This window comes from Tursiops truncatus, chromosome 7 (assembly GCF_011762595.2).
Source record: "Tursiops truncatus isolate mTurTru1 chromosome 7, mTurTru1.mat.Y, whole genome shotgun sequence".
NCBI classification, from domain to species: domain Eukaryota; kingdom Metazoa; phylum Chordata; class Mammalia; order Artiodactyla; family Delphinidae; genus Tursiops; species Tursiops truncatus.
The window spans coordinates 6,632,509-6,659,360 of NC_047040.1; the positions used below are offsets into that span (position 1 = coordinate 6,632,509).

The 26,852-nt window shown below is 51.0% G+C and overlaps 2 protein-coding genes across 44 annotated transcripts in view; one reads left to right on the forward strand and one right to left on the reverse strand.

Annotated features, from left to right (window-relative positions):
- The window catches only part of USP40 (ubiquitin specific peptidase 40), a 91,896-nt gene extending 80,627 nt beyond the window's left edge, over window positions 1-11,269 (forward strand). For 15 of the 19 annotated variants that reach the window (XM_033859499.2, XM_033859502.2, XM_033859501.2 and 12 more), the window contains 5 exons: window positions 3,541-3,606; window positions 5,822-6,032; window positions 6,172-6,267; window positions 7,749-7,843; window positions 9,186-11,269. In XM_033859499.2, coding sequence (XP_033715390.1) covers window positions 3,541-3,606; window positions 5,822-6,032; window positions 6,172-6,267; window positions 7,749-7,843; window positions 9,186-9,549 — 832 coding nt within the window. In that variant the 3' untranslated portion in view covers window positions 9,550-11,269. Of the gene's footprint in view, window positions 1-3,540; window positions 3,607-5,821; window positions 6,033-6,171; window positions 6,268-7,748; window positions 7,844-8,707; window positions 8,846-9,181 lie in introns of those variants that run through there. The other 4 variants (XM_033859506.2, XM_033859509.2, XM_073807088.1 and 1 more) reach the window with 2 other exon arrangements.
- Window positions 6,421-26,852, reverse strand: part of DGKD (diacylglycerol kinase delta) — a 114,119-nt gene continuing 93,687 nt past the window's right edge. For 11 of the 25 annotated variants that reach the window (XR_012332915.1, XR_012332913.1, XR_012332917.1 and 8 more), the window contains 6 exons: window positions 26,549-26,700; window positions 25,493-25,604; window positions 25,316-25,408; window positions 24,288-24,407; window positions 16,113-17,484; window positions 15,369-15,386 (listed from right to left, as the gene is read on the reverse strand). Coding sequence is in view for 9 of the 25 variants with exons in the window: in XM_033859521.2 (XP_033715412.1) it covers window positions 15,297-15,386; window positions 16,113-16,243; window positions 17,367-17,484; window positions 24,288-24,407; window positions 25,316-25,408; window positions 25,493-25,604; window positions 26,549-26,700 (816 nt within the window). In the remaining 16 variants the exon portion in view is untranslated. The other 14 variants (XM_033859521.2, XM_073807090.1, XR_012332927.1 and 11 more) reach the window with 13 other exon arrangements.

The following is a 26,852-nucleotide window of genomic DNA, read 5'->3' on the forward strand; positions in this document are numbered from 1 at the left end:
TCATTGTGGTTTCGATTTGCATTTCCCTGATGATTAATGATGTTGAGTACCTTTTCATGTACCTGTTGGCCATTAGTATGTCTTCTTTAAAAAAAAAAAGTCTGTTCACGCCCTCTGCCATTTTTAAATCAGATGGTTTGCTTTTTGCTATTGAGTTGTATGAGTTCTCTATATACTTTGTTTTTTGTTGTTTTTTTTTGCGGTACGCGGGCCTCTCACTGTCGTGGCCTCTCCCGTTGCGGAGCACAGGCTCCAGACGCGCAGGCTCAGCGGCCATGGCTCACGGGCCCAGCCGCTCCGTGGCATGTGGGATCTTCCCGGTCTGGGGCACGAACCCGTGTCCCCTGCATTGGCAGGCGGACTCTCAACCACTGCGCCACCAGGGAAGCCCTCTATATACTTTGACTATTAACCCCTTAGATTTGCAAATACTTTCTGCTGCTTCATAGGTTGCCTTTTCATTTTGTTGACGGTTTCTTTTGCTGTGCAGCTTTTTATTTTGATGTAGTCCCACTTGTTTATTTTTGCTTTTATTGCTTTTGCTTTTGGTGTCAAATCCAGAAAATCATTGCCAAGGCTGATGTCAAGGAGCTTACTCCTCTGTCTTCTTCTAGGAGTTTTACAATTTCAGGTCTTAACGTTCAAATCTTTTAATCTATTTTAAGTTGATTTTTGCATAAGGTGTAAGATAGGGGTCTAGTTTCATTCCTTTGCATGAGACTGTCCAGTTCCCCCCAGCACCACTTATTGAAGAGACTCTATTCCCCATTGTATGTTCTTGGCTCCTGTGTCATAAATTAATTGACGATATATGTATGCGTTTATTTCTGGGCTCTCTATTGTGTTCTTTTTTTTTTCCTTTGGCCATGCTGTGTGGCATGTGGGATGTTAGTTCCCTGACCAGGGATCGAACCCGTGCCCCCTGCAGTGGAAGTGAGTGAGGAGTCTTAACCACTGGACCACCAGGGAAGTCCCTCTTTTGGGTTCCACTGATGTATGTGTCTGTGTTTATGCCGGTACTATACCGTTTTACTATAGCTTTATAGTATAGTTTGAAATGAGGGAGCATGATGCCATCAGCTTTCTTCTTCTTTTTTTTTGTTTTAATTTATTTTTATTTATTTTTTGGCTGCGTTGGGTCTGTTGCTTCACGCGGGCTTTCTCTAGTTGCGGCGAGTGGGGGCTGCTCTTCGTTGCGGTGCGAGGGCTTTTCATTGAGGTGGCTTCTCTTGTTGCAGAGCACAGGCTCTAGGTGCGCAGGCTTCAGTAGTTGTGACTCATGGGCTGTAGAGCGCAGGCTCAGTAGTTGTGGCGCACGGGCTTAGTTGCTCTGCGGCACGTGGGATCTTCCCAGACCAGGGCTCAAACCCGTGTCCCTTGCATTGGCAGGCGGATTCTTTTTGGGTTTTTTTACATCTTTATTGGAGTATAATTGCTTCACGATGGTGTGTTAGTTTCTGCTTTATAACAAAGTAAATCAGTTTATACATATACATATTTTCCCATATCTCTTCCCGCTTGCGTCTCCCTCCCTCCCACCCTCCCTATCCCACCCCTCCAGGCAGTCACAAAGCACCAAGCTGATCTCCCTGTGCTATGTGGCTGCTTCCCACTAGCTATCTACCTTAACGTTTGGTAGTGTATATATGTCCATGGGCAGGCGGATTCTTAACCACTGCGCCACGAGGGAAGCCCTGTTCTTCTTTCTTAAGAAAAGATTGCTTTGGCTATTCAGGGTCTTTTGTGGGTCTATACCAATTTTAGAACTGTTTTTTCTGTTTCTAATTGAAAAATGCTTTTGATATTTTGATAAGGATTGCACTGAATTTGTAGATTGTTTTGGGTAGTATGGACATTTTAACAATGTTCTCCCAATCCATGACGATGGAATAGCTTTCCATTTATTTGAATTTTCAGTTTCTTTCATCAGTGTCTTATAGTTTTCAGTATACAGATCTTTTACCTCCTTGGTTAAATTTATTCCGAAGTAGTTTATTCTTTTTGATGCTGTTGGAAATGGGATTGTTTTCTTAATTTCTCTTTCTGATAATTTACTGTCGGTATATAAAATGCAGCTGATATTTATATATTGATTTTGTATCCCACAACTTTACTGAATTCATTTATTAGTTTTAACAGATTTTTGGTGGAGTCTTTAGAGTTTTTTATAAATATCATCATGTAATCTGCAGATGGAGACAACTTTACTTTCCTTTCCAGTCTGGATGCCTTTTATTTTTTTCTTGTCTAATTGCTCTGGCTAGTACTTCCACCAATGTGTTGCATATGAGTGGCAAGAGTGGGCATCCTTGTCTTATTCCTGATCTCAGAGGAAAAGATTTCAGCTTTTCACCATTGAGTATGATACTAGCCATGGGCTTTTCATATATGGACTTTATTGCGTTGAGGTACATTCCCTCTATATCCAGTTTGTTGAGAATTTTTAACATGAAAGAATGTCAAATGCTTTTTCTGCATCTGTTGAGACAATCATATGATTTTCTTCCTTCATTCTGTTAACGTGGTTGTATCACACCAATTAATTTGCGAATGTTCAACCATCTTTGCATCCCTTGCAGAAATCCCACTTGATCATGGTGTATGATCCTTTTAATGTACTGTTGAATTTGGTTTGCTAATATTTCTTTGAGGATTTTTGCATTTATGTTCATCAAGGATATTGGCCTTTAATTTTCTTTTCTTATAGTGTCCTTGTCTGGTTTTGATATCAAGGTAATGCTGGCCTCATAAAATGAGTTTGGAAGTGTTCCCTCCTGTTCTGTTTTTTTTTTTTTTTTTGGAAGAGTTTGGGAAAGATTGGTATTAATTCTGCTTTTAGTAGAATACATCAGTAAAGCCATCTGGTCCTCAACTTTTTTTTGTTAGGAGGTTTTTGATTACTGATTCAATCTTTTTCCTTAATAAATTTATTTTATTTATTTATTTTTGGTTGCGTTGGGTCTTTGTTGCTGCGCGCAGGCTTTCTCTAGTTGCGGCGAGTGGGGGCTACTCTTCGTTGCAGCGTGCGGGCTTCTCATTGCGGTGGCTTCTCGTTGCAGAGCACAGGCTCTAGGTGCGCAGGCTTCAGTAGTTGCAGCACGTGGGCTCAGTAATTGTGGCTTGCAGTCTCTAGAGCGCAGGCTCAGTAGTTGTGGCTCACGGGCTTAGTTGCTCCGCAGCATGTGGGATCTTCCCGGACCAGGGCTTGAACCCGTGTCCCCCGCATTGGCAGGTGGATTCTTAACCACTGTGCCACCAGGGAAGCCCCCGATTCAATCTTCTTACTCATAATTAGTCTGTTCAGAATTTCTGTTTCTTTATGATTCAGTCTTGGTAGGTTGTATGTTTCTAGGAATTTATCCATTTCTTCTGCATTGTCCAGTTTTTTGGTGTATAATTGTTCATGGCAGTCTCTTAAATTTTGAGTGTTCTTATATGGTATAATATTTCACTTAAGAATACTTGAAATTGGTTAAAAAAAAACTTTGAAAAAATTAAGTGATATGTCATTCAATATTATTTTGTTTCATTTGTTATCAGGGAATATAAATTGGGACAGAGAACTGAGATCTGCTTAGAGCCCCTTCAGAAAGAAGAAAACCTGGGGTAAGATGTCCTACTACACATACAAAATTATACACTTGTCTGATCCCAATGGATAGTTTTACTATTGATTAAGGTGTTACATTTTTTAAGTGTTTTTTCCACTGCTTCTAAGGAGTCTGGCAACTTAAAACAGATTGTGTTCTAGAAATGTGTTTGTATGTCTGGTGTCTAGATCTTAGAACTCATTTTTCCATAAAAACAGAATTTTTCAGTAAGTCCCAATGCATGTTGAACCCATAATGATCTTGAAGTATAAGCAAGATGCTCATCCCAAGCTCTTACCAGTGCCTGCAGACAGTCTGTTGTCAAACCAATTGATAGTAACACCTGACATGCTGCCCCTTGTCCTACTTTTTTCATCCTAATATCACCTGACATACACTTATTGAATTATCAATTATTATCCGTCTCCCACTACTAGATTGTAAGTTTTGTGAGGGCAAGCACTTCATTTTTTGGTCACTGCTGCCTCCCCAATACCTAGGACAGTGCCTTTGTCATAGTCAGTAATTATTTATGGAATAAAGAAGCACCCCAAAGTTGTCCACGTTCAAACCTACCTATTCTTTTTTTCATTATAGGACATTCTTTTATAAGACATTTTTGTCAGTAACACCAAATATTAAGATTCTTTTACCTGATGTGACACGATGATTCTTGTTGTCCTCCTGTTGTGTAACAACTCTACTCTTTCAACCGTGTGACCTTCATTTTATCCCACTGTTTTATAAAAATGCATTCTTAATGCAAATTGTATTACTAGGAGTAGTTTCCTGGAGGGGAATTTCTGGATCAAATGGTATGGACATTTTAAACCTCTTATTTGTTAAATTCCTTTCCAGGTAAGTTATACCATTATGTTTCCAAAAGCTGTGTTTCTAAGTATTTATTTCACCTCACCATCAAACCATCATTGAATGTTGTCATTGTTTAAATGTTTGCTAAATTGATAAATGAAAAATGGTTATCTTGTCTCATCTAGTAAGATTAGGGTGTTTGTTGAAAGGCTTGTAAACCATTTGTATTTTGTGAGTGAGTGAATTGTTTCATATATTTTCCCTGTTTTATTTGGGGTCTTAGAAAAAAGTCTAATTTGTGTGAGCTCTTTCTATAATAGAGATTATATTACATAATATAAACGGACCCTCTGTCTTGTTTGTCGTGAGCAGTGTCCTTTTGAAGACCATGCTGTGCACTTCCTCAGCCCCCTTCCCTGCTTCTGTCCTTGACTGACCTCCGGAGCACTCTTGCCCCCGCTCAGCGAGGACCCTGGCTCCTCGTGGTCTTCACCCAGACTCTGTCACCTCCTTGGCAGCTCCTGCATCTACACTGACCACAGTTTGTATGCTCTGGGACCTCAGCTCTGCTCACTGACCTCAGCAACACCTACACCCTCTCAAAAATTCCTTCTTGACCACAGTCCCCCGCTTTCAGGCCAATCTCCTAATTCACTGGGCCCTCGCTCTCCCTGCGTTGCCTGTTTCCTCCAATTGTGTTACCCTTTCTTTTGATAAAAACACTAGTATAATAGAAATACAGCATTAAAATCGTTCGTTGTCTCACCATCCTTAAAGTTTTCATTTCTCCTCTCCACCTTCCAGTTCTTATCTGTAGCTTTTATTTCACATCCTATCTAAAACAGTCTCCATACGTCTAAATTTCTTTCCAACCTTTCTGAATGTTTCTCCTCTTTCTCTTCCTTCAAGGACCTCGTATCTGTGCTCATCTCCTGCAAAGGTTTCCTTTGCTCTTAAAAGTACACCCATCATCTTCTCTTCCTAACTCTGAGCCCTCCGTTTCTTCTCCCTGGCTAAGTTTTCTGCCAGCTTCACAGATTCTGGTTCTGAAATCAGCGTTTCCTAGGAAGTCGCCATAGCGGGAAACCCCTCTTCCCCTTCATCACCGGGATAGCCCTGCCGGCCCTTTCAGCTGTCTCCAGTCCTCTTCCCTGCGTGCCCCACTGAGGAACTTCTTCCTCTGCCTTCAGCCTTGCCTGCTGCCTCCCCAGGGACCCTGCTGTGGACTCAGAATGGGAGCTCACCTCCATTCTGGGTCAGGACTGAAGGAAATCAAAGTAAAGGTTTCCCACTAGCATTCAGGGTTTAAGGAAAATCTCTCCTTATAAAAAAACTCAGAACAGTCAGAGGAGAAGCTATGTGGTTATTGCGTGTTTCCCATTTTGTTGTAAATCTGACGTGACTGTTTTCTGATGCAGCCCCCAGCATGTGCTGCTGAGGACACAGATGCGCCTCCCTGGCAAGAGGGCGTATGCCTTGCCCGTGGACTTGGTGTGGGACACTGCCCGAGGCTGGACGGCCGGCTCCCTGAGGCACCGAGTGGCCGATTTCTATTCTCTTCCTGTGGAGAAAATTGAAATTGCCAAATACCTTCCTGAAAAGTTTGAGTGGCTTCCAGTACCTAGCTGGGTAAAGCTGTGGGGCTCCCTCAGGGAAATCGGGCCTCACTGGCATAGTGAATAATTAACTGCAGTTTTCCACAGACAGGGAATTTAGTAAGAATTTGAGATTGAGTTTTCGTTATTCAAGATACTTAATTTTTCTGTAGAACCAGCAAATTACCAAGAGGAAAAAGAAGAAAAAGCAAGATAATTTGCAGGGGGCGCCTTATCACTTGAAAGATGGAGATACTATTGGCATTAAGGTACGTTTTTAACAGTAAACTTAGCACTTTGACAAAACACCAGAATCAAATGATTTTATAGACAAGTTTTATCAAATCTTCAAGGCATAGATAATCCCATTTAATATAAATTGTTTCAAGTAGCGGGGGGAAAAAAGAGGGAAAGCAGACAACTCATTTTTAAATAAATAAATAAATAAATTTTATTCGCGGGCTCTAGAGCGCAGCCTCAGTAGTTGTGGCACACGGGCTTAAGCTTCGTGGCATATGGGATCTTCCTGGACCAGGGATCGAACCCGTGTCCCCTGCATTGTCAGGCGGGTTCTTAACCACTGCACCACTAGGGAAGCCCCCAGAGAACTCATTTTATGAGGCCAGTAGAACCTCAATACCAAAAGCTTAATTTTGGGTCTGACTTGAATGAAAATGCTGTGAAGTTTTATCACTAAGTGTGTTGCTGTAGGTTTTATGTAGGTACCTGTATTAGGTTAAGACATTTCCTTCCATTCCTAGTTTACTCTAAGTTCTTTTTTTTTAAATCATGAATGAGCACTGGATTATTTTTTTTTTTTTTGCGGTACGCGGGCCTCTCACTGTTGTGGCCTCTCCCATCGCGGAGCACAGGCTCCGGACGCGCAGGCCCAGCGGCCATGGCTCACGGGCCTAGCTGCTCCGCGGCATGTGGGATCTTCCTGGACCGGGGCACAAACCCACGTGCCCTGCATCGGCAGGTGGACTCTCAGCCACTGCGCCACCAGGGAAGCCCTGGATTTTTAAATATTAAATTTTTTTAAATGTTAAATTTTATTCTGTGCTTTTTCTGCATCTGTTTAATTAGCTATATCGTTTTTCTTCTTCAATTTGGTAATGTAGTGTTATTACATAAACATGTTCGCAACACCGAGCCATCCTTGCATTCCTTGGACAAACCTACTTTGTTGTCATATAATAACATTTTTTGTATTAAGGGTGAATGATTTAAATCCTTAATTTAAGAATTAATAATTTACTAATATTAAATTATTTATATTAAGGAATAAGTATTCCCTTAATCACCACTTCTGTTTAACATTGTACTAAAGAATGGGACCAATGTAATATGACCTTCCACCCAACGAAGAAAAACAAATAAATAAACAAAAATTGAAAGGTAAAAGAAATTCTAAAAGGAAAATACAAAACTGTTCTTAGTTTTTCTACAGTCAAACCATCAGCTCTGTTTAACAGAGTTCAAAAGGTTGTAAGATTGGGCTTCCCTGGTGGCGCAGTGGTTGAGAGTCCACCTGCCGATGCAGGGGACACGGGTTCGCGCCCCGGTCCGGGAATATCCCACATGCTGTGGAGCGGCTGGGCCCGTGAGTCATGGCCGCTGAGCCTGCGTGTCCGGAGCCTGTGCTCCGCAACGGGAGAGGCCACAACAGTGAGAGGCCCGCATAACGCAAAAAAAACGTAGACTAAAAAGATGTCTGAAAACATTGCTCATTAATTATTTTGAAATGCAGAATCTCCTGGTTGAAGATGATGATGATTTCAGTACAGTCAGAGATGACATTGGAAGAGAAAAACAGAAAGCGTTTGCTCTGGGGAGAAAGAAGCGGTAAGTTAGGGTCCTCACCTACGTGACAGATTCCACCGCGACCTCCAGGCGCTGGCGCGCCTGCTCTCGCTGGAAAGCTCCTGACTGAGGCGTGGAAAGAAACAGCAGAGCCCTCCTCCCTGCCTGCGCTTGCCCACCTTCTCTCCATCACCCCTAGAGTGGCTTCCTGGGGACCGTGCAGGAGGAACCTGGGCGCAGCTCACTGCGAGGAGGAGGCCCCTCCCCGAGCTCCGGGTCTCGTTCTCCCTCTGCCGGGGCCCTGTTCCTGCAGTCGGCCTCCCCCATCCCTGGGTCTCTTCCTTCAGACACCTGCCCTGGCTTGTCTAGGGTTCGCGCTTCCTGACCCTGCTGCAGCTGTGTCCTCCTGCTGTCACCTCCGTCACTCTCCACCCCGTCTGTCCCCTCCAGGCAGCCAGCCAGGTTGCTCACCCAGCCAACCCTCCCCTTGGAGGGAGCTCCCTCCCCATCCATCTTCCTCGCTCTGCTCTGCCCGAGTCGTCACCTTGGGTGGGCTCGCTCCTTCCTCTTCTGTACACAGCCCAGCTCTCTCCTGGCCTCCAGACCACAGACACCTATCAGAATCTACTGGAACCTTCCACCAGTGCTGATACTTCAACCTCTACGTGCCTGGGCCTGGCTCCCACCACCGTGGTCTGCATAGTCACCCCTCGCAGGCCACACCAGGGGTGTGGGTGGTCGTCCTGATCTGTCCCCACTTCCAGTCTCCTGAGGTCTGTGTCCTGTCCCCATCCTCATTGCTTCTGGCTTGGTGGCCTCTCCTCTCGGCAGTAGCCTTTGAACCAGGCTGCCTGCCTGGCCCAGCCCCTGCTCACCTCAGCCTTCCTCTCCTCCCACCTTCCACAGCTTGGGTACCAAGTGTCAGGCGTTGTGACGGCAGCAAGAAGACATGCCCTCCGCCTGGCATGCAGGACAGGGAAGCGAGGGCTGGGGTGGAGGCGGTGTCCCCCAGGTGTGTGACCCTGTACCCATGTGCGGAGCTGGGCGTTTCAGACGTGAGCATCTGTGAAGGTCACGCTTGGATTGGGAAGGTGAAGCAGGAAAGACTGCACTGCTCTGAGACACTTTCCCTCAGCCGCTGAGAAAAGCCCCGAGGCTGGACCCCTCTGTGGGGAGGGCGTGGGAATGCGCCCCGGGGAGGGGTACCCCGAGGTCCCCGAGGGAGCAGTGCGGAAATGCTGCCCAAACTGCCACCGTGCGTCTCTGTGGCCGCCCTGACTTGACCCTGGAAGTTGGAATGAGATGTGGAGTCACTCCTCGACCTGGTGGGGCCCTTGGCGTCTGGGATGTGACCCCGTGACGGCCTCTGTGTCCCCGCAGCCAGGAAGCCCTTCGTGTGCGGAGCGGCGACGTCCCCTCTGCTGCAGAGATGCCTCCCCGCCCCCGTGGACCAGAAGCTTCTCTCTCCATCCACGTCGGGAGCTTCAGATAGCACAGGGCCTACACTCCTGCTGCAGGTCCTGGCCCGTTTCCTGGTTTCTGCCCGGTGTGGACACGGACTCAGAGCCCTGCTTTGTCATGAGCAAAGAGGGCGCTCCATCGCAGGCCAGGCGAGTGCGCTTGTCACCCGCTCCGTGGCGCGTCCCCCCAGGCTGGCACGGACCTGGCCGCACCACAGGTGCCAACCAGCCGACACCCTCGCGCCAACACTCGAGCCCCGCCACCATCTTTATACAAAAATTGACTAGTTTTGCATTAACTGAAGGCATGGGTGACGTGCCACGTGGCTCATCCCTACACACCTGTCTCTAAAGTACACCTGCCCCACTCTCTCTCTCTCACGCTGTTCAGGTATCTGTGGCCACCCAGGCTCTGACAGCTCGGCTCACAGCGATGGGCTGGCCAGGCTCACGCTATGACATAAACAGGAGTCTGTTTTCTGGTCCCCAAACGGCACATTTCCCCTTTGGTCTGAGTTAGAAGTGGTTCTGAAGCGTTAGTTACCTCTCTTTCCGGGATGAGACCGACGGGGCATCCTCTGAGGTCGGGTGCCGCTGGGGAGGGGGCAGCATGAGCTGGCGTCCGACCCGTGCTGTCTGTGGTCAGAACATTCTCGCCGGGGCCTCTTCCTTCTGGGAGCCTGACGGGGAGGCAGGGTCGTGGCTGACAAGCCTGGGAAGGGCTGAGGGGGCAGTCCTGAGGAGCCTCGATTAAAATGGGAAAAAGAAAATGTGAACCAAGAGTCTTCTTAATGCGGCATAGCTGGCTCTCCCATTTAAAAGATGTAAGTGGTATTTATGACAGCTACGTCGCGTCTGTGTTACTGAGCTGAGTGATTTTGGACACTGGGGTGACTCACTTTCTCAAGCTAACTCAGTCAGAAGCAGGAAAAACAAATTCTTTACTTTCTTATACCTCAGTGATGCTTTATAGCGACTCTCTTGCTAGGTATGGTTATCTTCTTGATTTCACAGTTTTTCATCAGCCTTTTTACCACTGATGATATTAAAATAGCTCTTAAATGTAAGGGATGGAAAGGAAATGACACGTGGGCTAGGCCTCCGCCTGCACCACCGGCTTAAGGAAATTGCGTGAATGTTGCTGCGCCCGTGCTGCTCTTCCGCAGAGCTTGCCACTGAGTGGAACGAATGCCCTGCCCTTCCTTCCTCTGTCCTCCCTCCTTCCAAACAGTGTCAACACCACCACTAGAAACTCTGGTCTCTGTGTGTGCGTCTGAAATTGTTGGCTCGCGAATTACGTACTAATTTGTATTGAAGCAGTCGTGTTTTAAGAAGTTGGGCTTTGGCGAGTGCTTCCGGCCTCAAACACTAACTCTGTCTCAGGAGACGCGCACGTGGGGTCCAGACTCTCCAGACGCACCTGGCGGGCAGTGACGAGGCCAAAGTGTAAGCTCCCTGACTGCCCCTCTGTGTAGAGGCTCTTCTGTCCCTTTTCCTGTAACTGACAGGGCTCCTTGGTGTGCCCCTTCATTCCACTGTAATAAAACATTAATGTTCTAACTGAAAAGCCTTGCTTCTGAGAAGCCGGCGGCCTTGCTGGGCATCACCTACCACGACAGGCAGGGGTCGAGGTGCTGCATGGTGTCCACGGTGAGCGGCCGGGGCCTCGGGTGGTCTCTGCTTGTCGGCTTGCTCCCCTCCTTCCTTCCTTCCTTCCTTCCTTCCTTCCTTCCTTCCTTCCTTCCTTCCTTCCTTCCAGTTTGGGGATGGAGTGGGGCTCCAGGGAGAGAGCTGTAAGAGTTTGTTAAAGAAAAAATAAACTGTTCAATTTGTAACCTCCCGTCTCTGTGCGCTGACTGCTTCATGTTGTCCTGGCCTTTTTCCCAAGAGAACTACAGATGCTAAGTCGCTGGGGTTTATGTGTAGAAATACCACTTCAGTACTGCTGTAAAAATAACAGAACTGTGTTTTGGTTTTAAATAAACTCAGACTCGTGGTAATAATTGTATTTGAAGAAACTGGAAGTGGTCTGTTTCTCTTTTCCTTCTAGGAAAATAGAACTGGCAGGGGTGCTTGTGTTTCAGAAAACATATTTACTCAAATGTGACACTTTCCTGGCAAAAAGGGGAGGCGGGGCCCAAGAAGTCCCTGATAATCCAGAATCCTGGCTCAGAGAGGTTGGCTTCCCTCTGGGACAGACTTGGTTGTGAAGGGCCAAGTCCTGGGCCCCTCAGCCCGGCTGGACGGGAGACGCAGCAGCCACACCTTCCGTGCTCAGTCCTGCCCTGTCAGTAAACGACGTGACCGGTCACCGTGGGTGTGTGTACGTTCTGGGAAGGCGCCGCACTGCAGAGAGGAAGGTGAAGCTATGACAGCGACACACGAGCTAGTTAAAGGAAGAGACGTCTCCAGCGCCCACCAGGAGCTCATTGCCTGCATCCTGGCTCAGGCTGCCTTGAGCAGACCTGACGCGCCCGCAGCTTCTCCCCCGGGGAGAAGGTGGCTCTAGTCCCGGGGGGGGGGCACTCTGCGGGGCCCCCACCTTCCTATCAGCAGCCCCAACCCCCACAGCCCAGGGGCTGGGCCCTCGGGCCCACCAGCTCCTACCTGCAGCCTGGGGTCTGGGTTGGGCCCGACGGATGGAGCGCCTCGCGGTTCGGCCAGCAGCAGCTCAATGACATGAATGATTTGACTTGGAACCAGCGTACTGAGGGAGTGGGGACCACGATACAACGGCTCTTCTGGAAGTCGAGGCCACCCCGAGCGGTCATGGCCTCCACGGTGATGGGCGCTGCACACGGCCCTGCCTGGCACCGCGGAGGCCCGCCCGGCCCCGAGGGTGCACCTGGCGGCGGCCACACTGGGGCACTTTCCTCCTGCGGCACACGTCCTGGAGACCTGGGACCACAGGCAATTTTGTTCTCAGCGTGGGGCCCGGCTGGCAACATGACTTACCGGAAAGCGCAGCAGGCTTTTTGGTTGATCTGCTTCCGTCCACGGCGCGAGCAAGAAAGCCTTCAGGTCCCCAGCTGGCGGGTTTTCCTCTGCGAGTTTTACAACCTGCTTATTAGGCTTTTGTGATCAAAAGTGGCAACAGACGCTGCTCCGAGGCCGGCACCTGGGCTGGGCGGCCAGCACGGTCACAGTTGCCATCCCAGCGTGAGAGGGACCACAGGCTCCCAGGCCAGGATGCCTGTGTGTGACTTAGGCCGTTCCCCCAGCGTGGGCTGGGGTTGGTGTCAGGCCTGGGACACAGGACCAGCATGGCCCTCGAGGTGTGATCTCCGGTACCCAACTGCCCCGTGACTCCCGTCCCTGCCACGTGCTGCTGGGACAAGTCATGAACTTCTCTGAGCCTGTGTCCTCATCTGTAAAGTGCAGATACCCACCTCGTAAGATTTGCTAAGGAACACAGGTGAGTTAGGATGTGTAAAGTCCTTAAGCCGGCACCTGGCATAAAATAACAGAAATGTGTTAGACCAGCAACACCGTGATCAGCCATCACTGGCATAGCCCCATTCCCTCTGCACCCACCCGTTTGTTTAGTCATGAGTGTGTGATACAATTCTAGACAATGAGACATTAGGGGAGGTCAGTGGAAGCCAGACTTTCTGAAAGGTTTCCTTAAAAAGAGACGCAGAAGAGACAACGCCGCTATACACCCACACCTTAGCCTGGACGTGGTCATGTTTGGATGTGATCCCTGGAATAGTGGCAGTTATTCTGTAAGCATGAGGCCTGATCCTGGATGGCCAGGTGGGAGGAGCATGCACACCAGGACAAAAATGGGGCTCTGCTAAGCAAAGGAGAGAGAAGAAAGCTGCTGGGGAGGCAACCTACACATCCAAAGCCCACACAGCCCTATGGTACCCTGCCTGGTTTTCGACTCCGTGATCCCAGCCCCCATCCCTCACCCCAGGAAACTGGGGGATGATTAAAGTGACCTTGAGCTTGGAGAGGCAGCTCCCTTGTAATAAAGGTACTATGATTAAACAGAGCGGTAAGTAGAGCTCCGGTTTGCAGTTACATGTAAAAGACTTAGGAAGTTAGGATATTAGCTAAAATGACCCGGCCCTCAGTAGGCTGGGCTGAAGCTGCACGTGATTAAGCCTGAGAACCTTGGTGCTACCTGGCCCCAAGGTCGCTGAATTTTTAAATCAATAGATCCTAGAACCTACACCCTAAATAATACAATGGCATTCATCCCACTTTGCTTTTCAGCCACCGCCAATTCAACCTGTTTTTAGAGCAGCTGAAAAACGTAATTCTTGAACCCAGTTCGGGAAGATTTTTGGCAACGACATCTTTCGTCCAAGCGCAAGGAACGATAACAAGAAACCCGACAGTGAAAGATCAAAAACAGGCTTGTTTTATTTATACACAGAACAACGTATTTACAACTCCAGATGTGGATATGTACATAGCGATACAGGAGGCGTTTGCTTCCACGGTGGGAGCTGTATAAATTAAGATCATAAATATGGGGGAAGCCCCACCAGAGGGCACAAAACCTTTTCTCCAAGACTCCAGGGATCCCTCCTCCCTCCCTCTACACTGACAGGACCGTGAGACCCCGGGGACCCCCGAGGGACAGCCGTCCAGCCTCACGGCGGGGGCGGGGGCCCAGAGGGCAGCCCCACGCGCAGCAACACGCACCACAATGCGCGTGGGACGCCGCCCTGCAAACGCGGCCTCGCGCAACGCTCGTGCTTATTCCACTCGCTCTCACTACCCTCAGAAAGTGGTTTCACGTAAACAGTGTTGCTCTAATCACTGACCACGTTACCTTTAAACACCACGCTTGACCTAAACCTAAGGCTTTCCCAAGGGAGGGCGCTGAGGGCCACGGTGGCCCCGTAGCACCGGCCACCAAACCCCACGTGCGCCCTCCTCCGCCGAGTCCCCGCCTGTGCGTCGGCCTGAAGGCCTCAGAGCCCAGGGTGCCCCCGGCCCGAAGCAACAGAGCAGACGGCGTCTGGCACCGCGGGCCGGGCTAGCCTGTTCTACTTTGAAACCCAGGGACTTGTGACTGGGTTTCCTCCACCTCCCTCCACCCGCAGCGGAGGCTCTGATGGGCGGGAACCTCGGGGGCGCGGAGAGTGACACTACCGCTGGGTGGGTGGCGGCCACCCCGCCCGCGGGGACAAGCTGGCCTGGGGCAGGGCCTCGGCCGAGCTCAGCGCCGGGAGGCCCGCCAGTGGGAGCCCCCGCCGGCCGGAGGCAGCGGCCGACTGCGCGGCCGGCGGGGAGCCGGCAGAGCGTGTGCGAAGCGAGCGGCAGGTCAATGCTCCCCCGCGCGCCCCATGGACCCCTCGGGACGACAGCGCCCCCGCTCCCGGGCCCCTCGGGACGGCGGCGCACAGCCCCCGGGAGGCGGAAGCGGAGAAAAGGGCCAAGTGCCAGGCGGTGAGGACCGGAGTACCGCCGGGTCCGTTTCCGGCTCAGCTTCGTCCCCGCGGAGGGACGCTGACCTGGCGGCTCCGCCCCGGGGTGAGAAACTCTGGGCGGCCCCTGACGCCCTCGGCAGCCCGGGAAGCCTCCTCCACACAGAAAACACGGACCAGCCTCTGTCGGCGGGGAGACGACAGACCAGGCGTCCTGGGCACAGAGGGGACCCCGCGCCCGCGGCCCAGGGACGAGGGGCCAAGACGGTCGGGGCGCGAGCTCGTCAGCCCCAGACCCTAACTACCGTCTGCTCGGCTTCAGGGGCACCCAGCGTCGCCTTCGTGTCAAAATGAACCGGCGGGACGGAAGGCAGCCAGGCCGCGCTCACACCAGGGCACTCAGACGCGCGGGGACACAGCGCGGGCCGGCAGGGGCGGGAGACGGTTACCCGCGCTGCGCCGCTGAGGGCACACGGAGGGGCCCAGGCCCGGGACAGGGCGGGAGGCGGCGTCGGCTGGAAGGTAGCTGTGTTGCGGGTCGGGACCCGGGGCCCAGGCCGCCGGGCCGGGTCGGCGGGAGTAGCACCATGAGCGGCGCCGAGCCGGCTCAGTCGCGGGAGGCGCGGGGGACGCAGGCCCAGAGAGCGGAGGCTAGGCCTCGGCGGCAGGGGTGCTGCGGCTCAGCTCCTTGATGCCACACAGGATCCTCTTCATGTGGCCCACCTTGGTCACGCCGAGGTCCTGCAAGGAGAGGACAGCGCTCAGGCCCCGGCGCGCTGCCACCCGCGTCCGAACACGAGTGAGGGTGAAAGCGACAACAGGGGACGCGGCCGGAGACGGCGCCCGAAACCAGCAGCCCGCGGCCGCCCGCCACGTCCCGGTCCCTGACGGGAGTCGTCAAAGGCACACGGAGCAAAACACAGACGAGCGAGGCGACCCGAGGGCGCCACCGTCCCGACGCCCTTGGCGGCCTCTCTCCGGACGGGACGCGGCCTGAGCGGCACAGAGAGCCAAGCTCCGGGAGCCCCGGGTCAGGCTGCCCCGCGTCCTCTCGAGGGGAGGGAGATGGGCGAGCGGGGCCACTGGGGGAGCCAGAAAGCGGCCAACTGGGGAAGGAACCCCGTCCACTGGGTCCCCTTCACCCGGATGGCTGTCATCACAGAGAACACTTCAGCTTGACTAGCGGAGGGCTGCATTCCCCAAAGGGTTTTTAACGCTAACATGGCCCACTGTCCAGTTAGACTAAGAGAGCGAGGCTCCCCAGCAGGAGAGACATCACATCTGGGAGCCGCCACGCATCACCCCCAGGTCGCATCACCCCCAGGTCGTCACCCCGGGTCACGCACAAAGGCCTGAGAAGAACGGTGAGGAGACTGCTGACACTGGGACAAGGCCAGGTCAGAGGGAGGGGACAGGGGAGCCGCGGGGAGCGCAGGTGCGCCTTCCCAGGAGACGCTGTGGAAGTACCTTGAGGTCCCTCCGCTCCAGGTGCAGGAGCTCTGAGCCCCGGATGTCGTGCCGCGTGAAGATGTCCTTATACTCACAGAGACTGAGGTGCTCCAGCCAGGCAGCAACCTCCTCTGTGCCCCAGAGGTGAACTGTCAGAGACGGAAAAGCACGAGTGCAATGAGTGCCCAGAGCCCAGCGCGAAGCAGGCGGCGGCCCGCGCCCGAGACGCCCCAGCAGGCGGCGCCCGAGATACCCCAGCAAGCAGGCGCCTGAGACACCCCAGCAAGCAGGCGCCCGAGACACCCCAGCAAGCAGGCACCCAAGACACCCCAGCGGCAGGCACCCGCCACCCAGCCCCAGGTACCGCCCCAGGCTGTGCAGAAAGAGGAGGGGAGCTGCCCGCCCTCGGGGGCGTGAGCTGCCGCAGAAGCTGGTGTCTGTTCCTGCCAGGTCAACAGCAGCCTTCTGTGCCAGGAGGGACACATGGGTCTGACTGCGGCTGAGGTCAGCTTCCCTCTCCCTTCTAGAGGGGTCCATTTCACTTCCAGCCCACAGCGGGAAGGGAAACATACGCAGAGATTCCATGGAGTCAGAGCCACCATCATTCAAAGAAACCCAATTTCTGGACAAACATGCGAAAAAGAAAAATCAAAGGGAGCTACCCTTACTGGCAGCAAATGCCACCCCCAATCCAGGCTTGGGGCCGCCCAGCACCTGAGAGCCTGGGGGCAGCTGTGCTCAGGGCCGACACTTTGAATGGAGATTCTAAAGCCCCAGTTTACTGACCCAGAGGAGAAACATCCTTTAGTGCCATTTTCTATTGATTTCACGGCCCAGGGCCACTGGCAGCCCAGGTTCCCGGCGCAGGGGCCTTGATCAATGAACTGATTAATGGGGGACGAGCAGCCCCGCAGAGGAAGCAGGCACAGGGGGGCCACTGTGTGGCCGGAGTGTGAGCTGTGTCTCTGTCTCGTCACCTCTGCTGTCTCCTCCCCACCTCGCGCCCCAATCTAGCGCAGGCAGGCGGCTCGGTGGCCTGTCTGTCACCCTGAATCTGCACCAGGAGCAAGTTCAGGGCAGGGCGTGACACCAGTGAGCCTCCCACATGGAGCAGGAAAGCCGGGGTGCAGTTCTGTAGCCAGACGAGTCGGCGCAGGGCATGACCGGAGGCCGTGGCCCCGGGACGACGGGGACAGGCACGAGGCCAGGGAGAAAGCAGAGCCTGGGCCCCACACAGCCCGGGTGGCCAGGAGAACAGCAGAGGGCAGGTACCCGGGGCTCCCAGGCTGCTGCGAGCTTCTCTGTTCTTGTTATTCTTCTCCTTCTTAAACTTGGTCACCAGGCGGAATTTACCGCTGCGGCTGCGCTTGGAAAGATCCAGCATCACGTTCTGTGTGGCAAACGAGAAACTGTGAGCGTCAGACCCCGGCTCACCGAGACCTCAGCCACCCCTCGAGCAGACAGGCACGGAGCTGGGAAGACACGTCGTTCCTGATACTCTTATTCCGGGGCTTTTCCTTGACTTTTAGTCTTGTGTTTATTGCTGATTTTTAATGCCTTTAAAAAGCGGTTTCACAGTGATAAGTATCTATTTTCATATTCTTTTTTTTTCATTTTACAGTGTTTATTTCTCATGTGACTAGAAAGCTCTCTATACATTATTTAAATATCAGGACCATATCAAGATTGGTAAGTTATCAGCCACTCTTCCAGCGTTGCACTGGCGCGCTTTGACTATCAGTATCACGAGTATCTTTCTAAATAAAGCTTTTCCTGCACTTTGCACTGTTTCCTTGCGATCTGTTCCTTGAGGCAGAATCAAGGAGGGAAGGGAGTCAGAGGGACACCACGGGGACGGGGTCCCTGCTCGGTGGCCACCTCCCCACAGAGCAGTCCAGGGCACGGCAGAGCCATCGCTGCCCCTTCCCCACGGGTCTGTGGACCTTCTCTGCTGACTCTCACAGAAGCTAGGGCAGGGGTCTCCGCCAGTAAAGCATTTTGTGCACACACAAACACGTACCTGTTCTGATAATGTGTATAAACCTATTCCCAAATAAAGCGTAATTTCCTTGTTTTTCAGGTGTGCCACTTTCTTCCTGGCCCCGCCGGCCTGGATTCTGCCCCTGGGCCCTGTCTACCTACATCCCCACTGTGACCGGCACAGTTAGAACTGCGCAGCTTTATGACACACTTTCAGATCTGACGGGGACATCGGGTCGCACTGAAAAAACTCCACCGGCATTTTCACTGGGATCGTACCCAACCTAGAGCCTGGAAATACTAAGCATGTCCACACCCAGACTGTCGTGACCCTCCATCTTCCTCATGCCCCTGCACGGTCATCTTCGTGGAAAAAGACCTCTTACAATGACATTTTCTAGTCAATGACTGTGAGTACTGAAGAAACTTGTTTTCACAGATGTCTTATTCTTGGCAAAACCATCAAGCGCCCATTCTTGCACAGCTGCTCCATGCAAGAACTCCAGCTCCCAGGCGGTCAGCACAGTCACGGGCTCTCCGGCCCCAAGACGAGCCGCCCCTCACTCCTCAGCGCCGCCTGCAGGAGGGGCGGCCACGTGTGAGCAGGTACTCTCCAGAACCCACACGAAATCCGATTCCTGACTCTACAATTTCTTTCTTCAATGCAAACATGAGCTTTAAATTTACTTCTAACTTTTTCATTATGCATATTTCCTTCCACTGGTAGGACGAGGAGACTAGTAGAATGTGGCAGATTTCAGACATCAAATTACCCCGCCCCTAAGTACTTCAGTATATGCGACTCTAAGAATACTCTTCTGAAACATACTCATGGTGCTACTGTCACACCTGATACCACTAACAAGAATTCATTTGGCTCTCACGAATCCATTTGTATCAGACCTCCCCGACTGCTCCAAAGGTTTATCCTCACAGCTGGATATGTGTGGATAAACCTTTGGAGCAAACCTTTGAATCAGGACCCTGACGGGGTTCACAGGGGACACCCAGCTCTTGTGGCTCAGTCTCTCCTCCTCGGGGCCACCTGTAGAGAGACCAGGAGTCTGCCCTGCGGGACAACTCGCGCTCTGGCTCCGACGGGCGTCTCCCTGCCTCCCCACTCCCCGTGTGGTCCAGAGCTGCTGATTCCATCAATCTCGTGTCCCCAGGGGTGCAAAATGGTGCTTTAATCCTACACTCCAGCTAGAATTGTTATAAAGAACTTCTTTCATCAACTATTTGATTTAAAGAAATCACTTCAGGGGATCTACTGATAATACTGAAGTCTGGAATCCAACGTGCTGGTTTTTTAAAAATGAAATGTTTAGGGCTTCCCTGGTGGCGCAGTGGTTGAGAGTCTGCTTACCGATGCAGGGGACACGGGTTCGTGCCCCGGTCCGGGAAGATCCCACATGCCGTGGAGCGGCTGGGCCCGTGAGCCATGGCCGCTGAGCCTGCGCATCCGGAGCCTGTGCTCCGCAACGGGAGAGACCACAACAGTGAGAGGCCCGCATACAGCAAATGTTTAAAGTTCTGGAGATCTGTTTCCTAACAATGTGAATATACTCAACACTACTTGAACTATACACTTAAAAATGACAAAGATGGTAAATTGTGTTTTTCTACCACAATTTAAAAAAATGAACTGGGACAATGTCCATCTTTTTCCAGCTTTGACACTTTCTTATATATGGAAATTATGTATTCCTTGACATTTTCTCTTTGGAAGTAAAATTTATTTTTTCAAGTTGTTCTGTGACTATTCCTTTTAAAATATCTTGAGGTTTCAATTTGTGTAATTTAAATATTTTCTGAAAAAATCAAGTTTCATCAAGATTGTAAGATTCATTGTCATTTCTTTGTATATGCTGTAACTTGATTAATGCTTGTATCTGTTGTTATAGCCCCCTTATCATTTTGTTCATTTCCCCCCCCCCATTACATCTGCCAGAGGAGACGGTTTTTTTTTTACTTTCCTTTCAAAGAACCAGCTCAAAGACCTATCACTTCTTTTCCTTTCAAATAAATGATTTTCCTATTTTTATGCCAGTAGAAATATGGTGCCTCCCCCTCCAAGGTTCCCTTTGCCCTTCACACTTCACCTCCTCCTGGTGCCTTGCATCGGGGGGACGAGCTGGAGTCCCAGAGGGTGGCAGCACTGAGCTGGAAGGCACCAGCGGAGTTGGCTGGAGAAGCCAGGAGCCCAGGAGCCAGCGTGGTTTTCCCTTCACTCCCGGGACCCCTGGCCCTCGGTTTCTGGCCTCAGGCCCCATCGGGTGAATGCCTGCAGTAACACCACCCCAGCTGGTTCCAGAAGGTTTCTGGTGTTGCAACTAAACCTCAGGTGCCATCGGTACTATTTCCCACCTACTACTGCAAGAACTAACATCTGCTCCGTCTCAGCAGCCCACATCTAGGAACCCTGGAAACTAGGGCTACTCTAGACGTGGCTTAGAGGGTTCACCAGGCAGGCAGCATTCAGGTCAGCCATCCAGGGGGGACTCGTGGTGCTCTGTGTTTGTTTCCATGGTGGCTGCATGGCATTTGGTGATAGTTGTTCTGAAAACACTTTTAGGCTTAAAGCTTTAGAACCACACAATCCCTGAGACATGGGCTTTTAGTACTAAGACCTGACAGTCCCAAATAAACTGAGGTGCTTGGTCACCATGCAACTGGGCACCAGGCTGTGGGCCTCCCACTGCAGCAGCTGCTACCCTGCCCGTGAACTAAAGAAAATCCTGGCCCTCCCTGTCTTCACTGAAGAATCTGCACGGAGGCAGAAGCGACCCACCTGCGCAGGGCAGCGCACTGGGAGCACAGGGGCCATGGTTTACAGCTGGTACAATTTCTGTTCTGAGTTAGTATCTGAGGCTTCCTTGTGGTCTAGAGCTGTGCTGCTCAAACTACCCCTGGAAAAGAACCAGCGTTAAAAATTCCCATTCCATAGTGGACTGGTACTTGAATGAAAGAAAGTAAAACAAATTACTAGAAAAATGAAACCCCCAAAAGGCATACAAAATACAAACCTCAGTTTTTTTATCGGGACTTCCCTGGTGGCGCAGTGGTTAAGAATCTGCCTGCCAACACAGGGGACACAGGTTCAAGCCCTGGTCCGGGAAGATCCCACATGCCGCGGAGCAACTAAGCCCGTGCGCCACAACTACTGAGCCTGCGCTCTAGAGCCCGCGAGCCACAACTACTGAGCCCGCGTGCCACAACTACTGAAGCCCGCGCGTGCCTAGAGCCCATGCTCCGCAACAAGAGAAGCCACCCCGATGAGAAGCCCGTGCACTGCAACAAAGAGCAGCCCCCGCTCGCTGCAACCAGAGAAAGCCCACGTGCAGCAACAAAGATACAATGCGGCCAAAAATAAATGAATAAACAAATTTATAAAAAAAATTTATTATTTTCAACATAAATAAAGTTTCCCTCTCAAGTGCTTCAAAGTTTCTAAACGCTTCCTCTCAATTTCTACAACGATAACAGAGAGTTTCATACCATCAGTAGTAGTCCCAGTTTAGAAAATGATCAGATTTTCAAAATGTCCTATGGGCAACAGAAAAGAAAGCATTTTCCCTCTTTGCAGAGTATAAAATTCTCTCTATAGAGAAGCATGATATATACTTGTATATATATTCTACACATAAGTATTCTATCAACTTGCTTTGTTCAGATGTTGTGACAGTTTGTTTTATGTGATTAATTACGGACTGATAGGGATAGCTCACACTACAAAATTGGGATTCTGACGCTTCCTATCATTTCAAGAAGTTGTAGCTTTACATATTTTATGCATGTAAAGATTAAAATCTGGGGGGTCATCACTAAAAGAACAGACAGAAGAGTACATACTTCCAAACTAGTAGAGGGACAACCAGAATTCTGTGGGAAGAGGGAGAGACTCATCAATCGAAAAGGAGAAATGCAAAGAAAAAAAAATGGGACAAACAGAAAGCATAAAATATGGTAAAAATATATCTAAATATCAGAATCATAATAAATGTAAATAGACTGAACTCTCCAATCAAAACACAGAGTATTATACCGAATAAAACCCCCAAATTTAGCAATGCTATTTATAAGAGCGACACTCCAAATAAAGCGTGAAAGTGAAAGTATGAAAAAGAATATACCAAACAAGTGGACTTGAAAGCAAAAAGAATTAATAAAGGTCTTTATATAATGATGAACCTTGTATGCATCCAATAACATAACTGCAAATATACACAAAACCACAAGGATAAATTGAGACATCTACATTCACAGGTCAGAGAGTTCAACAGTAACTGACAGATCAAGAAGACACAAAAATAAAAAACAAAGTAAGGACTTAATGACGTAAATAATTACAACTGGATATAAGGTACATTTATAAAAACTGACCACCTTTTGGGCCATAAAGTAAGTTTCAACAGATTTCAAAGGACTGGTAACATACAAACAACTGCCTTTGAACACAGTGAGATTAAGTTAAAAATCAGTAACAAAAAACTTACTAGAAAAAAATCTCACATATTGGGAAATACAACTCATTTAAATGCTATATTAGGACAAGATTTTATCATTATAACCATCATAAGTTTATCTCAGAATTATACAATATATAGTATAATGATATGGTTATTATCTTTTACCAATATAAAGTGATCCTCTATCATTTACTGCCTTAGGTATGCAATTCTATTTTTACATTGTTACTTTGGATTTTTTATTGTGTTTTCTTGAAATTGTTTTATTTTTAATCTTTCTGGGTCACAATTTTTTATTGAGGGTATGGAAGAGAAAACTGGGCTCCTGTGACTAGTATTTGGTTAGATTTCTTTTTTTTTTTAGCACAATCTAAGAATAATTTGCTTTTAAGAGGAGCAGTTATATTATTTCCTATTTTCTTATTTTTATGCTGTTAGCTCCATCTTTACTACTTCTTTTATTTTCTTTTATGATACAGACTACACTTTGCTTGTGTCTTTTGTGGTGATTCAAAAAGACATACACCTTTTCAATTTTACTAAAAGCTACCTTTAAAACTACATTTAAGTTTTTAAAACATAATTGACTACCTTTCTCTAATTATCAAAGTCAAGAACTTTCATGAACCTTCCTCCACCGTAAGAGGAGGGACTTAATGTGCCCTCACTCCCATCCATGTCCTCTTCCCTGTCTCCCCACTGCACTGCCCACACTTCACAGGCTTTGACAACATAATCTGGAATCACAGGCCTAGGTTACTGCTACATTTGTTGAATATTTTACGTATTGTTTTAGTAATCTTCTTTAAATGAAATTTCTATATTTATAATTAGCTACAAATTTTGATGAGCCTGGCCTGGCCCTCTGAACCAAAATGTCCTCATTCTTCAGTTGCTGAGTTTTGTTTCTTGGCTGGAAGGCCTCTGAGTCAGTTTTCCAGGTGGGGTGCACATTTGTCAACAAACGCCGCATGTTCAAGAAGAGCTCTGGACTGCTGGCCCCCCGTCCCCTCGCCCTACTGCTGCCCATGGGTCCTAACAATCGAGCCAGCAGCAGGGGCGCCTAACGTGTCTAGCAGTTCTTTACCTGGTGAACTTTTCTCCTGGCCCACCTCTGTTCCACCCCTGAGAGGAAGGCCATCTAGGGTTTGCCCCTCTCCAGATGCTGCCCGCAAAAACCAACCACTCAACAACAAGCACCTCTCCAGGGCCTTCTTCCTGCCTCTCCTGCTTCAGGAGACACTACCCCCAGGGCACATATGCCCAGGGTCCCATCTGTTGTCCCAGCTATAAGACCTGTGCAAGCTGGCATCTCTAAATACGCACAACAGAAAAGCATGACTGTGATTTGAACACAGCAACTCTGCCCCTGTCAACAACGAACTCCCAAGAAGTTGCTGTTTAGCCAACTGATGTGCCTCCACACTGGGGGCAAATAGTGGGGCTGGGCTCAGCCTTCTTTCCACCTATGTCCTGGACAGCCCCGCAGTTCTGCTGCCGAGGGCAACTTGTGCCCCAGTCACCAGGGTCATTCTTAACAGCAATTCCCAATTCCTTCCTACCTGCCGAAGTTCATCTCTGTGCCTTGAAGGCATCTTAAAAGAGAAGTGTGGGAGGCCAGATCAGGGGCTGCAGGACCAACACCATCTTAATCCCAAAGCTGCACAGAGCACGTGAGTTCAGGCACTGAAGGGAGCGCCACTGTGTCCAGGGACGCCGCGCTGAAGCCCTGTGACCCACATACCTCTTCATCACCAGGCTCCACGGGCTGGCACAGCCAGGGGGTGTCCGCCAGCTTCCTGAGCTGCTGGTCCATCTCGACGAGGGCAGCCGTGAGCCGTTCCTTCTGAGGGGGATCCAACTGCTGCTCCAGGCAGGGAGGGAAGAGACACAGCTGGTTACCGGCAGGGAGCTGGGGCCATGGCAGAGCCCCGCCCAGACATGAGGTCTGCTCCAGGGGCTAGGCTGCTCTCAGAGAGTTTTCTAAAAACTTGCAAGGAAACTGAGTCCCACGCCACTGAAGGGCCAGACTCAGAACCTCCCCTCGTAAGTAGTGTCAGGTGAGAGAATTAAACTCTCCTCTCGTAAATGATGGGGGAGACCCAGCTTGTCTAAAATCTCATCAGCAGGGCTGACAGGTCACCTGCTCTGGTTTCCTCGGGACCCTCTCTCGGAAGCGGGGGAGCAGCCTGCCTGCACCAGAGCGCAGGAAGCATGGTGGGGCCACGGACGCAGCAGCTGGTACGTGTCAGGACAGCGCAGTACTTTGGAATGAGAGTGTGGAACTGGACTCTTAGGGCAGTTCTCTAGTGACTTCGCCTCCTTGACCTCCCACCTCCTCGTTTTTTAAAACAAGGAGGTTGGCCAGGCGCTCTCTCAGGTCTGCCCTGAGCTAGCTTCTGTGGTTCAATCGAACTCCAGCCGCACGCCTCCACAGGGCTGACTCATGAGCCAGGTTGCAGGGCTGAGCGAGGAAGGCAGCCGACTCTGGGCGCGGGGAAAAGGCTGGCCAGCCTGGCCACGGCGGTGGCCGCGCACCTGGAGGGTCTGGGGCAGAGCGCCGTCTACGATACAGGAGGTCCCGTCCGCCAGTCTCGGACACCCTGGAGATGACGTGGCGAGATGCAGCCAGAGGGCTTGAGCATCACCACACCATCAGCTCAGATGGCCTCTGAGGCCCCTCCGACGGGGGGCCTAGAATTCTCAAGGCCGGGGATCCTGGGCTGAGGCGGGCTGCCCTCCGTGCGCACAGTAAGCGGCCCCCCAGCTCACCAGGGCCAGCTTCCCCGCCAGCAACAGCTCCGTCTCGCTGCGCAGAGCTCTGACGTTATTCACCATCTCCAGCACGAAGCTGCAGCTCAGCCCCTGGGAGGAATCAGAACAGACACCGTGGAGACGTCCCGAGGGCGAAAGGGGCCCACAGGAGAAAGGCCGGAAAAGCGCAGGCACCTCTGCGGCCCTGGGCTTGCCGTACACCCGGTCCATGGCCTTGGAGCTGGCGTTGACGGCGTGGGCGAGCTCCTGCTCCACGTCTCGGTGGGACCGCGCTGCTTCCCGGATGCTGGAGGGAGACACGGCGCTCATCAGACCGAAGAGCAGCAGCCTGCGAGTCGCCTCGCTGGAACACAAGCCCAGGTTCGGCCCAGAGGGCCGACAAGACCACGACTTGCCCGTGGTGACCCGTGACGGCCGATCGTTTCCTGGCCGGTGGCGGAGGAGGCCTTAAATGGGAAATCTGACAACAAAATCCCAAACTTTTCTAGAAACTCAGCCAAGGAGGTAATGCCCAAAATGAGACCTATACCTTGCAAAACAGCGAGCGGGTAAGTAGCAGGAGGCAGAGGAGGAGAAAGCCAGGAAGAAGCTAGACGGCCATGGAGGGGCCCCCGGCCTGCGCACAGCTCCCAGCAGGGGGAGGGGAGGCACAATGCAAAGACACCGCCAGACAGCGGCTGAAGGGGGTCAGCGGATGTGGCCACCAAGAGGTCACCAGGCAGAAGGGCCATGCTGGAGCCAGGTGGGTGGACACAGCAGGGGGCGGGGAGAATGGACAGTGGGCAGAGCGGCAACCACCGTGCTGGAAGGTCCAGAGTAGAAGGAAACGCCTTTGGCTGTTGGCTTTTGTTTTTTCAAAACAACTACAAGGTCTGCTTCTTAAGAGCAAACCCGCTCTCTGGGGGCTAAAGGAGGCAGGAGGGGTACTATTCTCAGAGATCCGGGATAGGCTGTAAAACCTATGAGCTGCCTCTGAAAACACCTGTGGTGTGAAGCTCCCACCTGCATAAACCCCGAGTAATCCCTGGAAGACCGTCAGTGAAAATACCAAAGCCCGGGGTTAGCAGAAACTCAGGCCGAGCCCTCGTGAAGGAGGCAGACGGCACATAAGATCCGGCAGGGGCATCTCAATGCCTGCGGCCCAGCCACGGATCTGGGTCGTCCCAGTGACGTCAGGGGGCCCGGGCGCTCTTGCGGAGGAGTGGACCACAGAGGGAAGGCGGCACCCACCTGTGGATGAGGGCCCCCGCTGCCTGCCCAAACTGGTCCATCTGGTTGGCTTCCTCCTCGGACAGGATCTCCGGGTGCAGAGAGAAAGATGGAGGGCGGGGCAGCTCACACTTCTGCTTGTCCTCCCAGGACTTCAGGGTGTTCTCAAAGGCCTAGGGCGTGGAAGCCAGTGTTACACTCTCTCCTGCGAGCACACATCTAACAATAATCACTGCTGGGACACTAGCGGGATAACCGGCTAGAAAGGGAGACATTCTTTTTAACGCTGGGGGGAGAGGGAGCAGTTCTAGGAATTAGAGCCCTG